At 33.2% G+C, this 24,486-nt stretch overlaps 2 protein-coding genes across 8 annotated transcripts in view; one reads left to right on the top strand and one right to left on the bottom strand.

Moving 5' to 3' along the window:
• LOC134241623 (band 7 protein AGAP004871-like) overlaps positions 1-5,073 on the bottom strand; it is a 33,112-nt gene extending 28,039 nt beyond the window's left edge. Inside the window, exons 1-4 of one of the 2 annotated variants that reach the window (XM_062723646.1) lie at positions 4,918-5,073; positions 4,312-4,631; positions 4,135-4,185; positions 3,595-3,789 (exon numbers count right to left, since the gene is read on the bottom strand). In XM_062723646.1, coding sequence (XP_062579630.1) covers positions 3,595-3,789; positions 4,135-4,185; positions 4,312-4,611 — 546 coding nt within the window. In that variant the 5' untranslated portion in view covers positions 4,612-4,631; positions 4,918-5,073. Of the gene's footprint in view, positions 1-3,594; positions 3,790-4,134; positions 4,186-4,311; positions 4,636-4,917 lie in introns of both variants that reach the window. The other variant, XM_062723645.1, reaches the window with a different exon arrangement.
• Positions 383-22,963, top strand: LOC134241626 (band 7 protein AAEL010189-like). Of its 6 annotated transcripts, none has more exons than XM_062723653.1 (8): positions 383-494; positions 7,588-7,712; positions 11,031-11,103; positions 12,160-12,242; positions 14,686-14,889; positions 16,740-16,795; positions 17,671-17,749; positions 21,613-22,963. In XM_062723653.1, the coding sequence occupies exons 1-8, from the start codon at positions 455-457 to the stop codon at positions 21,808-21,810; spliced, it is 858 nt and encodes a 285-aa protein (XP_062579637.1). In that variant the 5' UTR covers positions 383-454; the 3' UTR covers positions 21,811-22,963. The 6 variants fall into 6 exon arrangements, with proteins under 6 accessions (XP_062579637.1, XP_062579640.1, XP_062579635.1 ...); XM_062723656.1 differs by lacking the exon at positions 383-494 and adding an exon at positions 938-1,069; XM_062723651.1 differs by lacking the exons at positions 383-494; positions 16,740-16,795 and adding exons at positions 2,505-2,651; positions 15,656-15,711.
• Positions 22,964-24,486: the final 1,523 nt, after the last annotated feature.

Genomic DNA, 24,486 nt, shown 5'->3' on the forward strand with positions numbered 1-24,486 from the left:
TGTGTGTGTGTGTGGGGGGGGGGGGTAGATGCTGAAAGCCTTCAATTTAGCAAACGATACTCCAAAGTCCTTCAAAGCAAACTTCAAAGTGGTTATTTTTTCCATTTTTTCCTCAGAAATCGAAGAGACTGAAGATTAGCTGTAGGAATGATTGAAATCATTTCAAATTAATGTTATGATTTTTTTATCCTTTGATTATGTGCCCTGAATGTCCTGATTTATAGCACCGTAAAATGAATACAGCAACAAATTGACCAATACACATGTACCACACAGATTCCCTTGTCTAGATCCTATTATCGCCCTCAACTGAATGACTCTGCATGTAGGACCCCAGATGAACATCGCAAGCCGCTAATGTCATGTAATGCCCATATGTGCCTTATCTCGTTAGACTACCTGTAGTACAGATCGCATCCCAGGGGACTCCACATGCTGACCAACTGGGAGAAAGATGGCGGGTAAAGAATTCATCCTGGTGCCAAACGAAGAAGGTAAGACAGTTGGCGCGTTAACATGGAATTAAATTTAGCAGCCCCAAATTCATTTCAAATTATCAATCCCAATCATTCGACATTGTGTCATCGTCTCAACAGTCAATATAAACTGCAAGATGCAAACGTATGTAGTAAGAGGAATAACTCTAATGCCAATGCGCATTATAATTCGCTGCATCCCCAGTGCAATAACTTTTATATCTGTATTTCCAATGGAAACATAGTTTATCATAATCAAATTATGGACCATAATTTGATTATGATAAACTATGTTTGTACATATTTTATGAATAATTCACAATGTCTATAATAAGACAGTTCCTAATCATGTTTATTGTTTCTCCTGGTGTAAATTTGTGCATAAACAGAGTTAGAATCCCGCTTTTTCTTTGATGTGCTTAGGGCAGCTTCATAGGGAGCAGATTCGAGAACACAAGTTCTGAAAGCATTTTTGGGCAGTATGTAAAGAGTCGCTTATTGGGATTGTAGTTCTGTTGCTTGCCATAAAACACTGTGTTTTAGTTGGATTTCCTAGACTGACTATTTTTGTCAGCAGCCAACAATGATCAGTGGTAAGTGCAAAACGGAATACTTATAATGTATGACATAGTTGAACTTTCCCATGAATTAAAATATAAAGAAAATGCTCCTTGACAAGCATTATTTTGTACACGTAGTTGAATATGGAATTTATATCAACTGTGAGACAGATTTTTTTTACATCATATGTTATGACGTGGAAAAAAGAAAATCCTGTCTCACAAATGAAATTTTTAGATTCCACATCATCAACAAAACATTCAATTTTCTCTGTTTGTCACATTTCTTTGACTTTCCCTTTGCCCCATCTTTTCGTAACACAATGTCACATTAGGCCTTGACATTAGCATGATAGCTGAGCAGGTGAGACATCATATATGTAAGTGATTTGGAGATCAAAAACATGCAGATTTTAACAGCACATTTGGAGATTTAAGGTTAAACTATTTAAGTCTGTCAGGATGATTTATTTACTCTCTCTTTCTTAATTATTTAATGCCAAGAAATTTGTTTTTAGTCTACACTCTTCATGAAGGTATAAATAATTCCCCTCATAATCAAAGTGCAGGTGAATATAGTTTTTACCTTGTTGTCCATCTAGATCTGTCTGTTTGTATGCAAAAAGTTTAATCTTGCCATAACTCTTGATAAGTTTGAACTACACATTCTATCTTATAGGTAAATTCCTTGTGACAAGACTTTTTTTTTAGGTAGCAACACCTTTGACCTTGACCTTACAGTTTCTTCAGTACAAATAATTTTTACTTTGACTTTTTAGGATGATCGAATTAAAAAAAAAGAATCTGATATCTGACCAATAAATAATAAATTCATTACTTATTGAACTCAATATAAATGAGAGTAATTAATTTTTACTTCCTTCCTAGCCTTCCTAGTGGGTCAGAAAACAGTTAATAATTTCATATATTGTGAATTAGGAAGATATCCACTAGCAGTAAAAATGAAATTAAAAATTTTTAAATATTGGCTCAATCATTTAAAATTCCTGGAGAGAATTCTATTTATGGGAATCTAACAAAGTATTGGGAGTGTTATACAGATAATTATATATTTTGTATTAAGTAACAAAAAATGCTTTGATAGAGATTATCAAACCACCAATTAAAAAATTAAACTGAATAAAATACACTGCTCAGTACCATATTAAAATGTAGCTGGTTATTTATTTGTCTAATTAAATAATGTGTTTGATATATTCTCACATAATATCTTGCCACCTGAGACTTTGGTAAGCTTGTGAATAAACAATTATAAAGATGACATAATGAAGATTCATGAATTAATTTGTGTATATGTGTTATGCTAATGTACATTTTAAAATATCATATAAAGTCACCTGTTATCAGATAACTGATGCTTCTACATATTACCTAAATAGATATATTGTTTTCAGATTGGACTTCCTGAGTAGAAGGAAGTTTAATACAATTTTTTGATGTCAGTTACTTTATACATGTGATTTAAGCATTCGTAATGGCAGGGAAATGAATCAGGTGATGTTGACTTAATACTTTGACAGCGGAACAAGTTGAGCAAAAATGGCTCAAAATTATAAACGGTTCAAAGAAGAGGACAAAATTATCAGCATAAGGGGTAAAACCTTTTTTTAAGAAACATTCTTATTTACAGATTAATGGATCTCTCAATTTTAAATATACAATAACCTTTTTGATTAATGTTAGATATGAACAATGAAAGAAATTTGAGTAAAGGAACATAATATAGGGATAATGATTGGGTCATCTAACATTATCCTAATACTAGTACATGTAACATACTAGATGCATATTGCAAGTAAAATAAAGTACTTTAATATGCTGTAGTAGTCATTTCATAGATATTTTGAACTACATTGTTAAGGAAGAATATTAAGGTCATGTCTTTCTCTTCTTGTAATTTTTCATAAAAGGAAGCACTCTTAGTATGTTGTACTTTATCGATAAGTCTACAAATAATTTTTGTCAAGATATATATATATTGTTGTCTAATATCTGATAAAGTTTACACACCCACTTTTGGCCAGTTTAAGCAAGTTTACTGTAATGTATTAATTCAGACCATGTTTGAGATATAATGTTTGCTTGCCCTCTCTTGACTCAGGGTAGCTGCAGAACTGTAGCTCTCTGCTTGAAAAAATTCGGACAGATAATGCAGAGAGCTACAGATTCATGCTTTGTAAAAAAAACTTTGATTTACGCTGGACGACAAGAAATTGTCTGCGTAAATCGAAGGTTTTTACAACGCATGAATCTGTAGCTCTCAATGCTTTATCTGTCTGAATTTTCTCAAGCAGAGAGCTACAGTTCTGCAGCTAGACTCAGGGTAAAATTATTGGGTGGGTAGGAAGGTGCATGGGAAAATCTTTTATCCCAAATATTTCAACATATATGTTGATGGGATTAGAGAATTACAACAAAAAAATGTTGTCCTGGAATGTAAAAAAAAAAGTTACATCAGGCTATTTTTAGACAGTCGGTAAGGAGAGGGCAACCAAACAATTTTTAAAGATGGCCTCAGTTCAAATGAAAAAGAGTACCCAGTTCATCTTGATCTTCTGTTCTTCTTCTCTCTTCTTCTCCATATCTATAGGAGCTATTACTTCTCTCCTCTTCTCCATATCTATAGGAGCTATAACTTCTCTCCTCTTCTCCATATCTATAGGAGCTATTACTATTGGTTCCTCATTCTGCTTTTGTATATCTTCAGTTCTTGATGATGCTTGACTTTCTTCCTGAAAATATTTGGGTCTTCATTAGTATCTATGCCCTCTCTCCAACCTTTGTGTAAGAAGCCACTAATGATTAAGTCTGTGTGCAATACTATGTTCTTTGGCAATGAAGTTGAAAGAGCACAAATATTTTGTTGGGGTCAGGGCAATTTAAGGTTCAAATCCAAAATAATCCAAGTAACATGTACTACTTAAAGTTGCTTATAGACTATTGAAACATAATTATAATTTACACCTGTAATAATACCTGCAGTATTCAAAGTTAACAGGAAAGGAGGAGTTAAGAAGCCCCCCCCCCCAAAAAAAAAAATTAAAAATTAAAAAATGAACCACTACTAATGTACTCACCACTAGATCTTGATTTGCGGCTATTATAATATCTTTCTTCCTCTTCTTTTTCTGTGAATTATTAATTTAAAAAAATTGTAAAATAAGAAGCTAAGAAACTCTGCAATAAAATTGATTTCTGTACTGTGATTTTTCTCTCTCTTTTAAAAACTAGAGGTGACCTGAAGAATTGCATACCTTCCTCTTGCTTTTCTTTCTGTGTTGGGAAGTTTCCTCATGTGAAACACTGAATTCCTCTGTTGCATTGGCATCTTTCCTTGGTGAGTCCTTTAGTGTGTCTCCATCTGTGTCATCTGCTGCAGACTGGGTCTTGTCCTCTGCTGAAGACTGGACATTGTTGTCTTTAGACACATTGTCCTGAGAATTCCCTGCTGGTCCCCTCTCAGCTGGTTCACTGTCATCTCTGGGAGTCGTTTCTCCAGGCTGTTGGTACCCTGAGTTACCCTGGGTCAGCTCAAAGCTTTCCTCGCCCTCCATTTTAGAGGGTTTTCAAATATCTGTCTTAGATTGAATTAAGTTAACAAGTTTGAGCATTTTGAAGCAAGAAATTTAGACAAACTCAAATTGTTTTTGAAAGCAAAATATAGGTGTACATGAATATCAGAAAATTTTTAAAAGATTACATTTAAATCGAATGAAAAAAAAAGAAATATTTACATTTCCTAGTTGTACACTTGTAATTGTAAATTTCATTGTACTAATATATATACCCTGGATACATGAAAAGAATACAGTCTGTATAGTAGTCCTATCTGTATAGCTGAAACATATCCTAACACTTACCAATTATTGCACTAATCCATCATGACTATTTTTCAAACATTTGGACTGAAGTGTCAACAATAAAACTTCATCTCATATCCAAGCAGTGAAGAAATGTGTTCAGTCTCAAACTTTAAAATATGTACATTAAATATGCCTCTCACTGTCAGGAAATTTCTAATAGGATTTATTTGTTGTGGACCTTTAAAGATTTCCCAATAGATTGATACCAGTCACCTGTGCTATTTACCAATTTCAATAAAGGTGTATGTAAAGTCACAAGCCATGGCAAATCATCATCACAATATTGCCATTAATACATATAGACAGGTAAACAAATGTGTTGATGAACTATGATTTAATTGACATTTTATATTGAATCTGGAGCAAATCTATTCTCTTAGTTTTTGCATGTACCATTGAATACTGAACCCTAAAGTCATCTTTTCAAATTGATACAAAAATTGAAATTAAGGTGGAGGAAAAACTGATTTTTTGGGGGGGGGATTTAAGTCCACTTTAGTCAAAGGCTCTTTTGATCAAAGAGTATAAGGCATCTATCTGTCTTTCCTCTATGTTACCTGTAAAGGCCGGTATACACGGTAAGATTTGTATTACTGGTATAAGATTTGTATTGTAATACAAAATCTTACTGTGTATACACTCTTAATACAGTGTATCATAAGATTTTTCGAATCTTATAAAACTTTATTAAGAATAGAGCAATGCTTTATTTTCTAATACAAGTCTTAGCTTACCTATCACTTTCAACCAATGAAATATAATGACACTAGGGGTCATCCTATTTTTATCATTACTAAAAAAAAAGCACATGGTAAATAATAACGATAGACTTTACAAGTAAAGACATCAAAAAACTCGCAGCTTAATGGGAAAGGAAAAGGACTTGTGGAGTATATAAAACAGTGCATAGTATTATGATAGACACTGCTATCAGAGCCTCATCCTTCATTTTTATTACTTTGACAGAGAGAGAAATATGGCGGGGTAAAACACGTTGGAATACGTATTTTATGTACAATCTTATAAGATATGTATTAGGGTGAGTACAGGAAAGTATTATAATACAAAAGTTTTATAATACTTGCATTATACTACAAATCTCATTGTGTATACTGGCCTTAATATACCTGCAGGTATTACTTGTGTAAGCCACTTGGCCTTTGCTAATGTGAATATATGCAAGAGAGTTGATAATAAAAAAGTACCAAACCTTTTTTTCAAGGGGAGATAATTTAAAATTATAGTGAAAATATGGTTGGATCATTTTCTTTTTAAATAATCAGTTTCAGTATGAATTTCCCAAAACTTATCACCTTCAGCATGTAAATGTTACACAATTTTTATAAATTTTAAAACAGAAAGATTGGTGTTATTTAATTTAGGAATTGAAGTTCTCTTTGGTATAAGTTGGGCTTTGCAAGTTAACTATTCCTCATGGACACCTCCACAGTAAATTCCAGGATACATTTACCAGGATACACTGCCAACAGACTGGAGAGTCAGGGAGTCTGGTACACAGGAGGAGAGCTTTATAATCCCCCAGATCCTCAGCAGGCAAGTCATTCTCTGGCTTCCCTCTCCTCAGCCTGTCAGCAGCTGCTATTGAGGGGCTTATACAATTAAAGCAGTTGTCTGTTGTTTTCATTGCATCACACCCCCAGTTGTTTCTTATTAATGTTACAGCTATTAGAACAAAAACGGTAGCAGTATCATATACACTGTCCCTTATGATGTGTGGGTCTATTGATCTGTGATCAAGATATTTCTGAAATATTGATCAGAAAAGTCAGAAAAATATGGGGGAACCAAACCAGCAAGGGAGTTCTTTGGATTATATGAAAGACTGTAAGTTGTACTAATTAATATGTCGGAGACAATTCCGTAAGTTTTGTTTGATAGAGCTGAGTTTCTATTGACCTGTTGCTGTAAATGCGGAATATGTAACACATTTCTAGTGTTTGATCTTCATTGCATAATCATTGTGCAGAAAATGAACAGTCTGCACATAGTGACACTATGTGTAAATGATTGATAATGTTCAATACTTAAGGTTTAAACAGCATACTACATCTTCATCCATTGATGATAATTGACAATGGAGTACAGTGTTGTGGGAGGTAAAAATGGTTTTCCATTCAAATGTAAAAATTCTGTGTAGAATTACATTTTTTTATGCAACTGAAAAAAAAGTTATTTATTGATTGAAAAAGATTTTTGTATTGTATGGTTTTGTTCTATAACTGTATAATTGTAGATGCTAATTAAATCAAGACTCTAGATAGCCCTAAAGTAAGGACTGAGGGGATGAATGTATTGTGATTTTTGTTCTATAACTTCATAATTGTAGATGCTAATGAAGACTCTAACCCTCAAGATAGAGGGGATGGCTGTTTTGTGATTTTGATCTGTAGCTTTAGTGACTTTTGTTCTGTAACTTTTGATTCAATCTTTATAATTGTAGGTGCTAATGACGACTCTAACCCTAAGGATGGAGGGGATCTCTGTTTTGTGATTTTGTTCTGTAACTTTTTATTTTGATCTGTATCTTTTCTATTGTAGGTGCTAATGACGACTCTAACCCTAAGGATGGAGGGAATGATTTTTGATTTTGTTTGGTAACATTTAGTTTTGTTCTAACTTTTGATTTTGATGTCTTTTTGTTTGTAGGTGCTAATGATGACTCTAACCCTAAGGACGGAGGGGACGTGGGGTGCTGTGGGTACATCCTGTGGTTCCTGTCCGTAGCAGTCATCATCCTCACCTTCCCATTCTCCCTCTGTCTCTGTATCAAGGTAAATAAATTAATTAAATCATAACCAGATTAACTTGAAATCAGAGTGTATTGATAGAGCTGTGAGAAAAAGGAAAACATTTAAAATATTCACAAGTTTATTGTTAAAATTATTAAGTCATTGTTCGGGAATGACAGTATTAAACTCAGAAATTGATGATAATTTCATAAACATTGAGACAGAAATATGTCTAAAATATTTATTTGTATTTGCATCAAGTATGCTTTATTCTGGAGTCTGGCATCTGGATTTCTTATGATCAAAGGCAGCAGCCAGAGAAGATGAATACTTTACATTATTGGGATCAGTGATTGAGAGGAGTTTTCTAGAAATTACATCTGTTCAGATGTTTGGTAATTCTATTGCTGCCAGATAAGATTTGTGCAGTTGTCAAAATATGGTGCACTGCATTCAGGTTAAAATCAGACATGCATCTACTAATGGTTGTAGACAATGCAAAAGTGACCCAAAATATAGTGAAGAATATATATTTTTCATCAGAACGGAATTTTTTAATGTTATTTTGTCTTGTGTAATTGGTGATTCAGGTATCCGGATGCTTCACATATCTGGACAAATTGACTGGGAACCAAAGCGTCCGGATAAATGAGGCTCCACTGTATACATGATATAGGCTGAAAAGCCTTTCATAGATGAACTACAATATATACATTATTTATTACCTTCTATTGCCATGCTCACATCAAAAACAATTATACTCTAGTTATAAATTTCGATTTTGTATATTAAGCAGTTGTTTGTATTTCAATATCTATCAGAATAGATTTCAGTGGATTCTGAGATAATGTGTTGGTCAGGCAGGCTTGATTGCCAATGGCCAGATAGTTCAGTGGGTAAAGCTGACCTGACTAGTGATTCTGAGACCTGGGCTCAAATCCTGGTCTGAACTGTCTCCCATTTTTTCACCCTCTCCTGTTACCTTTGGTGTCATACAGTGCCCTGAAATTGACAGGTACAAGACTGCCGGGGAAGAACATGGGTTAGTGTCTTTGGGGACAAAGCCCTTCAAGGAGGGAGGAAAAAGGACAGGTGGGTGGCTGGAGTTCAAATCTTGGTCTGCTTTGTTGCATTTTCCCCCTTGCCAGTTACAATCACATATGTCCACTTGTGTTGGCAATTTAAAGGTGAAAATGCCAGTTATTGTAAACAGTGAGAAGGTATTAAGATAAGTATTTCATTTAATTATTTTACATTTTAAAAAAAACAACTTAGTTTTGGTATAATTTCAATAAAACTTTATATATACATATATAGATACACACAATGAATGGCACTCTAAAGAAAGCTTTCTACTTAATCTAATTTGTCATGTCATATTTGTGATTATATCTGCAGAGGAACCATTTACCATTATTTTATTGGAAATTTATATTGATTTTAGCATGTGTTAATGCCCATACAGTACCACACCACTTCAGCTATGTGAAATATTGCTTGCTGGCATGACAGTTAGCTGAGAACACCTCTCTCATTACTTTAATTATCTTATTACCGACTTCAGATGATATTAGTGATCTAAGGCAGTTATAACAAGTGCATCTGTGCTTAACCTCAGATGACTTCATTTGTGTGGCAAGCTCATATAATGGCATTCCTTTCTAATACACAACATGTGGTAATGTACGGTATTCAGTACTGCTTTTTAAGATGGGGCATTTATAGCTAGTAGAAAATACTCAGAATTTCTCACCCTTTTAATTTACTGTAATTGGATTAGAATTAGTTGCTCAATATTACTTAGATAGCGAAAAAAAACTGGAGAAGAAGTTGCCGAAGATTAATGGTATGATGCTGGTGATTGGTATAAATTGTACATCACTGTACTGAGAACAATCTTGATACCCATTGTTGTGCAAAAAAGTACACAGCGTCCGTCGCCCATCCATCTGTCTGTCTGTAAACAATTTTTCAAAATGCTACGTCTCCTACAGTTTTGGTCTGATTTCAGTATAACTTGGCACACAAGTAGACTACACTAAGATTCATAATTCTGTGTATCGGTTTTTGAATTTCAATGAACAGTGTTGCCTTTGTTACTAAAAATAGAAATTTCTGTGAAATACTTTCAAAATGGTACTCCAAATACAGTTTGAGTCTGCATGATTATAATATAATTTGGCATGCAAGTAGACTACACTGAGATACATTATCAGTTTTGTGTTTTTGATTTTGATGATTGATGTTGCCATAGTAATTTAAATTGAAAATTCTGTAAAATTTTATTAAAAGCTACTCCTACAGTTGTAGTCTTATTGCAATCTTTCCACAAAAAGAGACTTAATCGAGGATCATTAATCTACTTATTGCTTTTGTAAAGTTTTATGTCCCAACTGTTACTTTTATCTTCCTTTATTATAAGTCGAGAAAACAGTACTGTAGAGCTATAGTCTCGACAGAGACTTCTGGTTTCTTCAGAATATTGCATTAGAATAATAAAACTGGATTTGATTTGATTTAATATGATTAATCAATTCATGAGCAACAAATCAATTTAAAAAGAGTGAGATGAAAGCTGTGTTTAGTTTTCCCACAATCTCTCAGGAAAAAATGTGGTTCAAGGGAAATAACTCTGACTCATATTTATCAGAAATATTATTTCCAGACCAGTTTTTAACAACATTTCTTCAGTAACTGTTTATATTTAGTTCAGCAGTCATCACACTTTAATATAAGTAAAGGTCTAAGTTATAGGACTGAAGCTCTCAGGGAAATAAAACTCAGACAGAGTTACCAGAAACCACATACCCGGGGTAGCCAGACTTTTATACAACTGTCATCTGATTTAAGGTACAAGTTGGTGTCACTATTTATCACATGATACATCATTGTTTCCGTTTATCATACACCACTCATAAAAATAACCACCCAACCCCCCACCCTGCTAACATTTATTTTTGGAGGGGATACATGGAGAAAACCATTGGTCTACTATAGGCTTATGAAAAATCAGAGGATCTGTCTATGCATCTCTCTTTGTACTCCTGTTTGAACCATGACTTGGTCGTATGACCTATGACCTGAGGATGTGTCAGGATGTTGATTAAAAGTCCTTGTAAAAGTTCAAAGTCATAGGAGAATAATATTTTACTTTATTCTACAGACACTGTTTTCTGTTAGCAAGTGATGAGGAGAAGATGTCTTAAAATTTAACTGTATTTTACAGAAAATTTAGTATACTAATAATTGTTCCTAGGTAATTAAAGCACTTTAAAGATATCTTTCTGGGTATTCTAAGAATATGAAATTAGTATACCGGTAATTTAAATCTTACATGTATTATACTTTCTCTTTGACTAGGTTGTGCAGGAATATGAGAGAGCAGTCATTTTCAGACTCGGTCGGTTGATTGCAGGGGGTGCAAAAGGACCAGGTAATTATAGAGCAGAATGAACATTATCTTCATGATTGTGGTTTAATTATTTATCTTGCATAACAAATCATTTAAAATAAAACAAGTTATCACAGTCAAATTATTAATAGTTACTAGAGATCAAAATTGAAAGAAGTTGCAAATGAAAGTTGGTTTTAAGAGAGAAAGCAGTAGTACTGTGAAATGGGTAACATACAGAATTTACAAGCTAGTATCTGGTATTTCTTATATGTTTTTATGATTTCTAATACAATATAATAGAATATAATTTTATTTTATTTATACTAAAGTTTCTTATTCCATCAGTATTTTTTTTAAACATCATATTTGGAAGTTAATTAAAAATAGGCTCCATCTACATACCCACCCACCCATTTTTTTCTTGAGGATATCCAGTGTGTTATGTTTTTATCTCTGAGCCTTGGCTTGGGAATAACATGTATACAATGATTGGATAAAATTCATATCCAACCACAAATTACAAGAGGTTCATTTTATCCCATGATTTTTTAACATAACTTTCAATATCTATGCCCCCTTCAAAGAAGGGAAAGCATGTTGCTTTTTGCTGTTGGTTGGTCTGTTGTTCATTTTCTTTGCAGAGGTTGCACTTGTTGAAATTTGGTATATAGATTTATCATGAAAATATCTAGGTCAAGTTCTGTTTTGGGTACGATTGAATCATTCTTGACAGAGTCATGTCCTTAGTTGGACTTAGAAAAATTCTAATTATTTAGGGAGGGGGCATAAGTGTTTTACAAACATCTTACATGGTTTTGATTTATGAATCAACATTATTTTATGTCATCACTTTCATGCAGAAACATTTTGATGTCACAAAAGTGGTACGTGGAAAAATATCCAGTTTGCATGAGTGAACAAAGTGATTGCATGGGATAAGAAGGGAGGGGGGGATGTGTGATAAAAGGGTAATCAGTATGGAGTAAAAAACACTATAATATACATGTTACTATTATGATCAAGAAGCAAATCAATTTTTGTAGTTCAGTATAGAAGTAGCCTTTTTGAATCAAACTAAATTTTTGTATTCAATAGGTTTGTTTTTCATCATCCCCTGCATCGACTCTTACACCAAAGTGGACATAAGAACCGTGTCATTTGATGTTCCTCCTCAGGAGGTAAGACGTGTATCTAATGATGGACTATATCTTACAGTAGTCTGATCCCCAGGTTCTAAAAATCAAAAATTGAAAGATTGAAAATACACTGTATATACTCACAAAAGTGTCTCAGAATTATCTCCCCTCAGAGTAAGTTTGCAGGAAATGCAAATAAAAACGCTTAATTTTGTTCTGCATTTTGTAATTTGAAATTGATCAACCAATTTATTTTAGGATGAAAAGGCTTTGGTGTCACAGCATTTGGAGAAAATCATGTTTTGATACTCATACAGTATTAAATATCTTCTATTTATTACTTCAGTTGTTTTACAATTAATATTAATACCTGACATAAAAAGCTTTTTTTAGTATATCTACTTCAGACGTAACATGCTAGCCATGAAGTTTTACTGTTAGTGGAAATAATGATGATTCCAGATGGAAAGGAGTTTCTTTAGAAAAATCTCAATGTCCTTTCCTGCTAGAAATAATTTGGCTAGGAAAAAAATGTATTAAATAATCAGTATCTTGTACACTTTCACTAATGAGAAATGTATCAGTAATTTTATCATAAATGTTCTATCATATTCATCAGCAAAAGTGCTTAGTCCTGATTTGGATAAAAGCTTTGGGATGATTTCAACCCCTCAGTGGTATTAAACCATGGAAATGCAGATATTGATTTCCAAGATATCACAGCATCATTACAGTATAATTTGAAAATTCTTGTTTGCTTTGGTTATAGGAAATGGTTGATGAGAATTCACAGATTTATATCCCAGTAGAAATGTTTTGTTCATAAAAAAAACTTGGAATGTCTTCCAATTTGACAGCATCGAGATTAATTTTGGCTAGGTCTATTGATTTTTTAGTTCTGCACTTAAAACTATCAATTTGTTTTCCAATGAACTTGCTGCCAGCTATGACTTGTTTTTGTTAAATTTTTTCCCCAACAGATCTTTGGGATAAGATGTATATGAATAAGGAAAAAGGCTTGTTAAGGTCTTCCGTTTCTAACGGAAGACCTTCTACTGATTCTGTTGGTAAAGATTATTATTCTTTTTTTTCTTCTGCTTCCTAGACTGCAACTTTGAGGCCTCATATCTCGCTCATTTCTCAACGGATTTCGCTCAAATTTTCAGACGTTATAGACGTTAATAAACTCTATCAGAATAATGTCTAAAATTTCAAAAAGCCACTTCCGGTTTTGAGTTATTTCCCTTTAAAGAAAAATTTATAGGCTTTCGTTTCCAGACAAAGGCTCAGAGACGGCTAAAGCTGGAGTAGAAATTCTACTGATTTTAGATAATAGAAGGATTGAAGTTGTGCACATCGGTTTTTGTTTTTCGATTTCTGTATTCAAAATGGCGCTATATAGGGGTCAAAAATTAGAACGCTTAAAAGAACCAAAAATTACTCATATTTTTCTTCTTATCTTCTAAACTAAAAATATTTTGTTAAAATATATAGAACATAATTTGTGCAGAATTAGAAGATCTTTTAATTGATATGTCGAAAAAAGGGCTGACCCCTAAATTAAGGGATCTAGAGGGGCCAAAAGTTTTTTCCAGATATCTCAAAAAGTATCGAGAATTTGTTACGCATCAAAGAAGCAAAGTTGTTCAAAATATCAAGCTTTATTTAATGAAGTCATCAAAATACGTCCGGCGACGTCACTTCCGGTCGAACCGGAAGTAGTCAGAAATGCATATTTTTGCCGTTTTTGACAGGTTTTTGGGTAACATGTCTCTCTAGGAGCTTAAATATTAATTTTCCGTCCGTCGTCGTCACTTCCGGTCAAACCGGAAGTACCATAAAATGGCTTAATTTTCTATACTTCACATAGATTTGGAGGATTAACCCATTTTTTGACTTCATTACTCTTTTTTTCTAAATGAAAGTTACTTCCGGTCAAACAGGACGGAAGACCTACTCGTTGCTTTGCAACGAGCTCGGCTCTAGTTTAGTTATATTTTTATTGCCGTAGAACTTTGCAGATAGCAAAAGAACATCTTAGTGACTCAGGTGACCTAAAAATGTAGTCAAAAAAAAAATTGTAACAAGCATATACAGTTGAACTTTGGTATATCGATAATTGATATCGATATCCAAAATACCATGGGTATGTCAAAATGATTTGGTAGTCCCAAAAGTAGTGAATTTCAAATGTATATACATGTACGTACTTAAATAATATAATGCCATTTTCTAATTTTTGAATTATAAGATATTGAAATTCTTTTTAACCTCAGCTACTGGAAAAACTGTCAGTTTTGTCTTATCCATTTATTCCATTATTAAACTAGGTATATCAGAGTTTATTTTCCTGGAATTTAAAAAAAAATTGCCTGGGGATTATCAAATACTTTGCCAACATCCTTAACCTTACTTTGTCTGTTTAAGTAATAACTAAGTTTTACTGTAGATACTGTCTCAGGACTAAATTAGATTTTGTAATTAGGTTCTGACGAAGGACTCTGTGACAGTAGCTGTTGATGCTGTGGTGTACTACCGCGTCCAGAACGCCACCATGTCAATTACAAACGTGGAGGATGCCAACCGATCTACACGTCTGCTGGCTGCCACCACACTGAGAAACGTTCTGGGGACCAAGAATCTCAGTGAAATTCTGTCCGAAAGGGAGACAATCAGTCACTATATGCAGGTAATGGTCATTTCAGTGGTCCTTATGTTTTTCATTTATGTCTATAAAATACCTATATACTGTATTCAAAACTGCAGATATTTAAGTTTGAAACTCTACAAATTGCATTGTACATGTAAAATATTAATGTGCATCTTATAAGTATCTGATCATTATTGTCTGTCGTCAGATTCTGTATATTTAGTTCTCCAAAACGTTAACTTTTTATGTGGACGTCTGATAAATGAACCTTTAGTCCTGGTACAGTTGGATTGTTGTTATACGTCTGACTTGTAAAACATTGAATTCAGTTATTGCCATAACTGTCCTTGAGCTTTGTGAATATGTTTCATATTTTTTTAATGCAGAGTAAGAATTTTCTTCAGAAAATTGTCAGCAAAATGGGCGAACTATAAATGTGTCCCCCAAAATCCCACCCGCCATTTCATCACTGCTTCTCTTCTGGCTTAACACTATGTACAATCGGTCTCCATCTCAAAAAGCCACCAGTTCACTGTGTACTATGTTTTATTTAACAGTAAAATATATAACAAAGTTGATACATTGCCAGATTAAAGTTTTATATTGTTTACTGTACAGTTTTATCACTATAATTTTTAGTGCTTTTCTGGCATCAAGGCTTTCAAAGTCTGCAGAATTTTTTGGCCCTTGGGCCTCTGTGATTTATTAATTTTCTTCAGACACTCCCTATAATGCTTACATAATTACATGTATGAAGAAGCCTAATTTTTCTTGGTTGAGGTGGACTTACTGATTTTGTTGACAGGGTAATTTAGATGAGTGTACAGACCCCTGGGGTATCCGGGTAGAGAGGGTGGAAATGTAAGTAGGATCTGAAGTCGTTTTTCTTCCTCCCAATTTTCTACAGCATGTTGTAGCTCCAATCTGTGTTATTTTATAGTTTAAATTGGCATGGCTGTAGCATGGTTTAGCTGTTGTGTTAATGTGTTTCAAACTATCCTTGCTAACACAAGTGACTCTGTAGTTTGTTCATGTTTTCAAATGTCCCTGCACTGACCATTTCTTTGCATTAATTTACACACAGATTGACACTTTTTTTCACTTTGGCCATCTCTCCTTATGGATAATTTCTTTAACTGTTATATTGTTGAATTGCAAAAGTTGAACTTGATTTCTTGGTCTCTGAAGTTTATAATCATTGCAATCGTTAGTCTGTATAATGCTAGGATCTAAGGCCATTGACAACTTAATCAGCTTTTTAAAAAAAAAAAAGAAAAAAAAACCTATGAATTTGGATGTAGAGTACATATAAACTTTCTTGAAAAGTCTTAAAATCTGATTAGGAGACCAAAAAGCTGACAATTCCTTTTAACTCACCTGAGCTTTTTTTTCTGATCACGAGTTGTTCATTGTCCATCCATAAGTCAGTCTGTCTTCCAAAAAACCTAAAACAAAAACACTAAAATGAAGGGAATGTAAAGCTTGAGACACAAATAGTGACAGTAGTACAGAAATTAAGGCTGAATTAAAGAAAAAAAAATAATGATATATATACAAAATCTTTTCTGAGAAATGTGTTTATGTATAATTATGCCTTTTTAATCTGATAGGACATTAAACCACCATTGTGTAATGGGTGAGCATTGTGGCTTTTTGGACTTTGATAAGGGGAGTCACATTCCTCTCTATGGGAGAATAATCAAAGCTTGTCATGAGAAATGTTTAAAAAAAAATTATTGTAATTGAAATATGATTTCATGTTTCTTGAGAGGACTTTTGCACTTAAAGCACCAAATTGTGCTATTCCGTTAATTTAAAAGATTTTATTTTATATGAGCATGCTTTGTCTGTGTTATTGAATGTGAGTTTTGTCACCTTTGTTTCTATAGAGTGCACTGGACGAGGGTACAGACCCGTGGGGGGTAAAAGTCGAACGAGTGGAAGTGTAAGTAAAGGAAGATAACTCCTATGGAATAATTACTACATTTGTATAAGAGTCTTTGGGCTTTGCATATTTTGTCAATGACAAGAATTAATTTTTTTCTTAAGTTTAAAGAAAATAATCTAAAATAACCACACTCAAAAGCCATTGTAATAATGAAAATAAACTCTTTAGTTAAGTTATTACATATATATTTATTATTTTCTATAATAATATATTTGATGCTAAGAAATAATTATTGGAAATTGTCTTTTTAAAAAATATAATAAAATTTACCTCTTATCATATGCAACAAGTTATTGTATTTTCAATCTGCCAAAAAAGTTATAATATGTTAAATAGTTATATACAGTCTCTGTTTTAATTTTTTCACGTTACTCCTTGATAGAACATTTATGCCTGCGCAGTTTATGGGACTGTGGATTTGCAGTGTATAGTTAATATTAGAATACTTATTGACAGATGAAACACTAGACAGCTATACATAAAGAGTCTAGCTCGTTAATTATCTCAAGGGAAAGAAAGTAATTGCATTTGATTCTTATTTCCATGGTGATTTACAGCATTGCATGCACTTTTCCTTGCCGTGGATAAATATTTCGTTATCTTAGATATTAGTATAGTAGAAGCCATGCAAGTTATTTTTAACACCCAGAAGATTTTTTTGTTCTAATAACATTTGAGAGTTTACATTTTCAAAACATTGTACTTTTAAGCCATTTATTTTTGACAAGTATAACAAGTGTTCCTGAACATTAAAAAAGTGATCTCGTTGCTTCCATTGAAATTGCTTAAAGGTCGGTCTGTGTTTATATTTGTGTTAGCACCTGTTAAGATCTGAGATAAGATTCTACTGAGCCAGATCTATCTGTTTACAGTAAGGACGTCAGACTGCCAGTCCAGTTACAGAGAGCTATGGCCGCGGAGGCAGAAGCAGCACGAGAGGCCAGGGCTAAGGTAAAAACAATAAAAGGACTAAAGTCCACATCATTGCAAACCACGGCCAAAATGTACAATCCTCTCCCATTCTAAAGAGAATTATATATGCGACCTCCATGCAGCTAGAATAAGGCTGCCCATAAGATATCAAACTGTAGTTACTTCTCTGAACTATATAGATATGATGTCAGAATAGAATATGACGTCAAGTCACTGCATACTGTAATTCAAATGAGCGAATAAAATGCATAAATTGTATATTTTATATGCTTCTATTTATACCTTGTTTCTGTGAAACAAAGTTATGCCCTGATCACACGGAGAGTTTAATTCGCAGTAAACTAATGTGAATTAAACTGCGTTCAAAAGTCAGCTAATGCGAAGTAAACTAATGTAAATTAAAATTTTACAAAATTTTTCTTAGTTTTTCACTCAAAAATAGCTCAAGTACCTATAGCTGACTACCGACAAGTGGCATTTGACTAAATTTTGTCATTATGCATGCATCAGAATTTAATTCGAATTAGCTGCGCTTAGCCTTCACACGGAGTTAAAGCGAAGTAATTTAATGCGCAGTAATCTAATTCGAATTAAATTAATTCGAATTAAATTATCCTTGTGTATGCTAAGCAAAGCTAATTCGCAGTAACTTTACATTTAATTCAAATTAAACTCTCCTTGTGAACAGGGCATAAGGTATGCCCTTGCACCAAAGCAATTTTGTTGATGTTCCTTATAATCTTGTGTAGTAGAGGTTGATGACATCATAATGATGTCATAATGTGTACTGGCTATCGCATGTCGTGGGTACCAAGGATGTATTAGAAAACAAGTCTTAACTTTTTCTGTGCAGTAGGTATAGCCTTTTTGGGTTTTTAGCTCACCTGAGCCGAAGGCTCAAGTGAGCTTTTCTGATCACATTTTGTCCGGCGTCCGTCTGTCTGTCTGTCTGTAAACTTTTCACATTTTCGACTTCTTCTCAAGAACCGCTGGGCCAATTTCAACCAAACTTGCCACAAAGTATCCTTGGGTGAAGGGGATTCAAGTTTGTTCAAATGAAGGGCCGCGCCCTCATTCAAGGGGGGATAATTGGGAATTAATGAAAATTTGGTGGCATATTTTAAAAATCTTCTTGTCAAGAACCACTGTACCAGGAAAGATGAAACTTATGGCGAAACATCCTCAGGTAGTGTAGATTAAGGTTTGTTCAAATCATGACCCCCAGGGGTAGAGCGGGGCCAAAATGGCCGGCCAAAGTTTTACATAGAAATATATAGGAAAATTCTTTAAACATCTTCTTCTCAAGAATGACAAAGCCATAATTCATCATATTTATATGGGAGCATGCTCAGGTAGTATAGATTCAAATTTGTTCAAATCATGACTCCCAGGGGTAGGGCGGAGCCAAAATGGCCGACCAAAGTTTTACATAGAAATATATAGGAAAATTCTTTAAACATCTTGTTCCCAAGAACGACAAAGCCATAATTTATCATATTTATATGGAAGCATGCTCAGGTAGTTTAGATTCAAATTTGTTCAAATCATGACCCCCGGGGGTAGGGCGGGGCCAAAATGGCCGACCAAACTTTTACACAGAAATATATAGGAAAATTCTTTAAACATCTTCTTCTCAAGAACGACAAAGCCATAATTCATCATATTTATATGGAAGCATGCTCAGGTAGTGTAGATTCAAGTTTGTTCAAATCATGACCCCCGGGGGTAGGGCGGGGCCAAAATGGCCGACCAAACTTTTACATAGAAATATATAGGAAAATTCTTTAAACATCTTCTTCTCAAGAATGACAAAGCCATAATTCATCATATTTATATGGAAGCATGCTCAAGTAGCGTAGATTCAAATTTGTTCAAATCATGACTCCCAGGGGTAGGGCGAGGCCAAAATGGCCGACCAAAGTTTATAAAGATATATATAGGAAAATTCTTTAAAAATCATTTTCTAAAAAATAGCAAATCCATGATTGGTCATGGCACTACTTTTGGATTTAAACTTTACAATAAAAAGCCATTTTCTACATATTCCTACCCTTTGTGCTCAGGTGAGCAATGTGGCCCATGGGCCACTTGTTTAAAATTACCCCGGTAGATTTTTTGTATAGATCGAAACCTCCATTTTGTAGCTTTAACTCCCTTATGAAGAGATTTCTGGCTTCAGTGCCTTACTTAGAGTGAAGAATGAAGCCTTAAGCTTTGACTGCTTAGTCAACATTTAAATTGCACCAAGAATTTGTAAAACATCTTTAAGGATATATATAGATTTTAAAACGGCCCAATCAATTATTTAGATTTTAACTACAAAACACACTGAAATGATCAATAAGCAATTTATGTGTTGATTAATTAGTTGTTTAAATTCTCCAATTGATTCAAAGACTAAAGTTTTTAGCAATTTTAAAAGATAAAACAATACTGGGTACTACAGTCGATACGGCAGTGCTTTAGAGACAAAGGTAGTGGATGTCCCAATATGTTCTGTTGTTTTGTTGGACACTATCCATTGTGCAGGCCTTTTGAATAGTATCGATTAATTTCAACCTTTTTTAAAACCAACGTCCTGTCATTATCCATGAAGCCATAGCTTTTGGTCATTATGTTTTGCAGTTAGAAATTGTATATATTAAGTAAAATCGCCAAGTGGTTAGTATACCTCACATCCCTATAGCATAATTTGGGAATGAACTGTTGACATTTTTAAGAATTTTTGCATGCATTTTATAGAAATTAAAGGTAAATAATCTTACGAAGTGAGATCTTCTGATCACATTTTTTCAGCATTTGCCTGTCTGTGTGTCTGTCTGTCTGTCTGTCTTTTCATATTTTATGCCACTGAGCCAATATCAACCAAACTTGCCACATTTAAGTATATCCTTTGATGAAGGGTATTCAAATTTGTTCAAATGAATGGCAATCCTTCCAAGGGGAGATAATTACAAATTAGTGAAAATTTATGGCAACTTTTAAAAATCTTTTCAAGAAGCACTCTGTCACAAAAGGTTGAAACTTATGTGGAACCATCCTCAGATAGTGTATTTTAAATTTGTAGAGTTAAATTTGTTCAAATCATGACCCACAGGTCTAGCATTAAATACATACTAGGAACAAATAGGAAAAATCTTCTCTAAAACAGCAAAGCCTTAATTGGTCATATTTATAAAGAAGTACATGAGGTAGTTTAGAATCAAGTTTGTTCCTATTTTGATGCCCATGGGTAGGATGGGGCCACAATGTGCCACTAAAAGTTTTACCAGTACATACAAATATGTAAAGGAGGAAAAATCATTAAAAATCTTGTTCTCTGGAACAGCAAAGCCTTGTTTGTTCTTATATTTTTTTTCATAATTATATAGAACCAGCCTTGGGTAGTGTATATCCAAGTTTGTTAAAATCATCATTCATGACCCCTGGGGTAGGGAGGGGTCACAATGGGTAACAAAGTTCCACAAAGGGATACCTGGGGAAATTTTTTAAAAATCATCTCCTCATGAACAGCAAAGCAATGATTAATAGCTTCTTCAGGTGGTGTAGATTCATTTTTTTTTTCAAATTCAGGACACCGGGGTTAGGGATCGAGGGGCCTCAATAGTGATCAAAATTTTACAATAGAAGATAAATGTATATGAAAAAATCTTGAAAAATCTACATATAAAAAGCAATGATTATTCATATTTACACTGTATATGGCAACATCCTCAGGTAGCATAGATTCATATTAGCAGATATACTCAATGATTTAATTTGTCTTTGAAATGGCAGATTTAGAAAAATCATTTTAAATACTGTTTTGTTTTACTTCTACATTTAAGTTGTTACTTTTGAATCCTTCTATAATGATATTAATTTTAAATTTATCTTTTAAGGTGATAGCAGCTGAGGGAGAACAGAAGGCTTCACGGGCTCTGAAGGAAGCCGCTGATGTCATCACGGAATCCCCGGCCGCCCTCCAACTCCGATATCTACAGACCCTCAACACAATTTCTGCTGAAAAGAACTCGACCATTATATTCCCGTTACCCATTGACCTGCTTCGGTCTTTCATGTCTCGAAAGGAAAAATAAACACTCATTTATATATCATTGACTGCAATAGAAATCAAATTTTGGAGTGCAATGTTCATTATCTAGTCATTATTATTAAATACAAATGTGATTTGTTTGCTATAATAGGTGTTGTTAGAAATGGAACATTATTTAGAGAATAGTGCATATATACCCTTTTTCATGTAACATCCTGTATCAGCCCGAGACACCAATATCAGCCAGAGGGCCAAGGGCTGATATTGGCAGAGTAGCACAGGATGTAATATGTGGAAAAGGGTACTTTAATTAATGTTTTATTATGTTTATTACATACTAAGTAATCAATTCAATTCAATTCAATTTCTTTATTGATTCACCAAACATGTTGGCATATACAACCATGTTACATATAAAAGACAAATAATAAAATACATACATACATGCAATCATATACAGTGCACACCTACTTGAGCATATACAATTATAAACAAGTAACTTATCAATGACTACCTTTTTATATCTAAGAATAGTAATTGGAAAGTTAAGTAATGGGAAAAGTGTAGGTGTATTTTTACAAGTATTGTTTTTAAAGATTAATTTCCAGGGAGTGTGATATAAATCTATATTAGCCCTGCAGGATCCATATCAGTCCTGGAAGTTGATTTGGCTATTGTGATGTCAGGCAATTGCAATACATATAGATATATAATGCAAAAAATGTACTTTTTTACTTATTATGTAATAAAAATGTGTTATAGTTAAAGGTTTTATGTATTGTATTAATGTGCATGGTGCTATATAGAATCCTTGAACATTTTAAAATGAACCGGGAAATTTTCATGAATTATATTTGCACCATTTGCTTGTTCTTGATGTGTTCATCAGACATAAAACACTCGATCCATCTGATATGTAATGTTTTAGATGCAGCTTTATTGTAAATTCTCTTTGTTTAGCATTCATTTTTATTTCATTCATTTTATCTACATGATCAAATATGATGTTCTATTTAATATTGTCTTCTCAATCTTACAGTGTCTATACATTGTACTATTATATAATGATACTCAGTGAGAAATTAGTCATGAGTGTAGTTTCCTTTTATATTCATGTTTTGTTTATGATTTGCAGTGATAAATGACCTCATCTGATAAATTATTAGAGTTAATAATATATGTACATATAATATTCAATAACTGAATTGAATTGAACATATTTTATTGACAATTAAAGCCAAAAGGATAAGACACAAGTTCTGACAACTTAGATAGTCTTCTCCTCATACAAAATTTTTTATAAAATTGCCAAAATAAAGAACAATTATTTTCGGTAACAATTTGTAGTGTCAAAGACAGTAAACTCTTGATACCAGAACACAATACTATATATACAAAAAATTAAGATTTTTCAGAGAATCGACCACACTCTTTTAAAAAGGTATGAATAACTTTAAAAATTTCTACATGATCAGAGAATGAATCAACACCCCATAACATCAAATGGACATCTATAATGTACAAATTGTTGAATGATAATAACTTATTCATTAGAGAATATCTTGCTGTTGCATATTTTCTACAAACAAAAAACAAATGATAGGAATCCTCTATTTGTCCACATGAGCAATTCGGACTGTCAATTAAATTACAGCGAAATAGGTCAGAATTTAAAATACAATTATGTCTTAACCTTGTGTGAATAATATTCCAAAATCTCTTACCAAAAGAAAAATACTTTGGAGGTTTAACAATATTGCTTGACAAGCATTTTTTAAAAAAATGCCTCCCTTATGTTAATTTTAATTGCATTCCACTTTCTAACAGTATCTGGAATAAAGGATTTATTGAATAATTCTAATCTGCATTTTGGCAAGGAATAATTGGAGGAATTTCTAGTAGAGTATTGTGAAATGTTGCCTCTAATATCAGGTACTATATTTTGAATATAAGTAGGTACTAAATTATTGTGTATTTTATACATTGTTACTAATGATTTCTTCTATTTTCCAATGGTTATATTTTAGTATATAGTGTAAGACCTGTTACAATTCTAGCAGCAAATAGTTGAACCTTCCAAGCTTTTCTATGTCTGCCTTTTACACCCCGACCAAACTTCAACTGCATATTCCAGTTGTGGTCTGATAAAAGAAATATACATCTGGGACAAAATATCCCTTGACACATTAAATTTTAGTTTTTTCAGTAAACCAAGTTTTTTGTAAGCCTTCTTTACAATGATATCAATATGATCAGACCATCCCATATTTGAAGACAGAAGTATCCCAAGATGTGTATGTTGTGTGACATATTCTATTTGACAGTTATCAAAAATTAGATTTGGAAATTGTTGCACAGCTTTCAAATGAAAAAATACAGCTTTTGTTTTCTGTGGGTTGAATTTCAACAGGGGGCATCATGTAATACTTTAAGATCTTGATTAAGATTTTGTTCAATATGATTAATATTATCTGAACATTGTTGTAAAGAATTATCATCAGCATATAATCTACAAACAGATATCATATTTTGAGCAACATCATTTACATACATCAAAAATAAGAGTGGTCCAAGTACAGTAGGGACTCCAGCTTTTACATAACCAATTACTTGACTTGTTGTGTTCTATTGCTTAAATAACTTTCGAACCATTTTAGCATTTTACCATTAATTCCATACATTTGAAGTTTATAAATTAAGCCTTTATGCCATACTCTAT

This window comes from Saccostrea cucullata, unplaced genomic scaffold, assembly GCF_032062105.1.
Source record: "Saccostrea cucullata isolate Sc308-1 unplaced genomic scaffold, CSIRO_AGI_Scuc_v1 ctg267, whole genome shotgun sequence".
Lineage (NCBI taxonomy): Eukaryota > Metazoa > Mollusca > Bivalvia > Ostreida > Ostreidae > Saccostrea > Saccostrea cuccullata.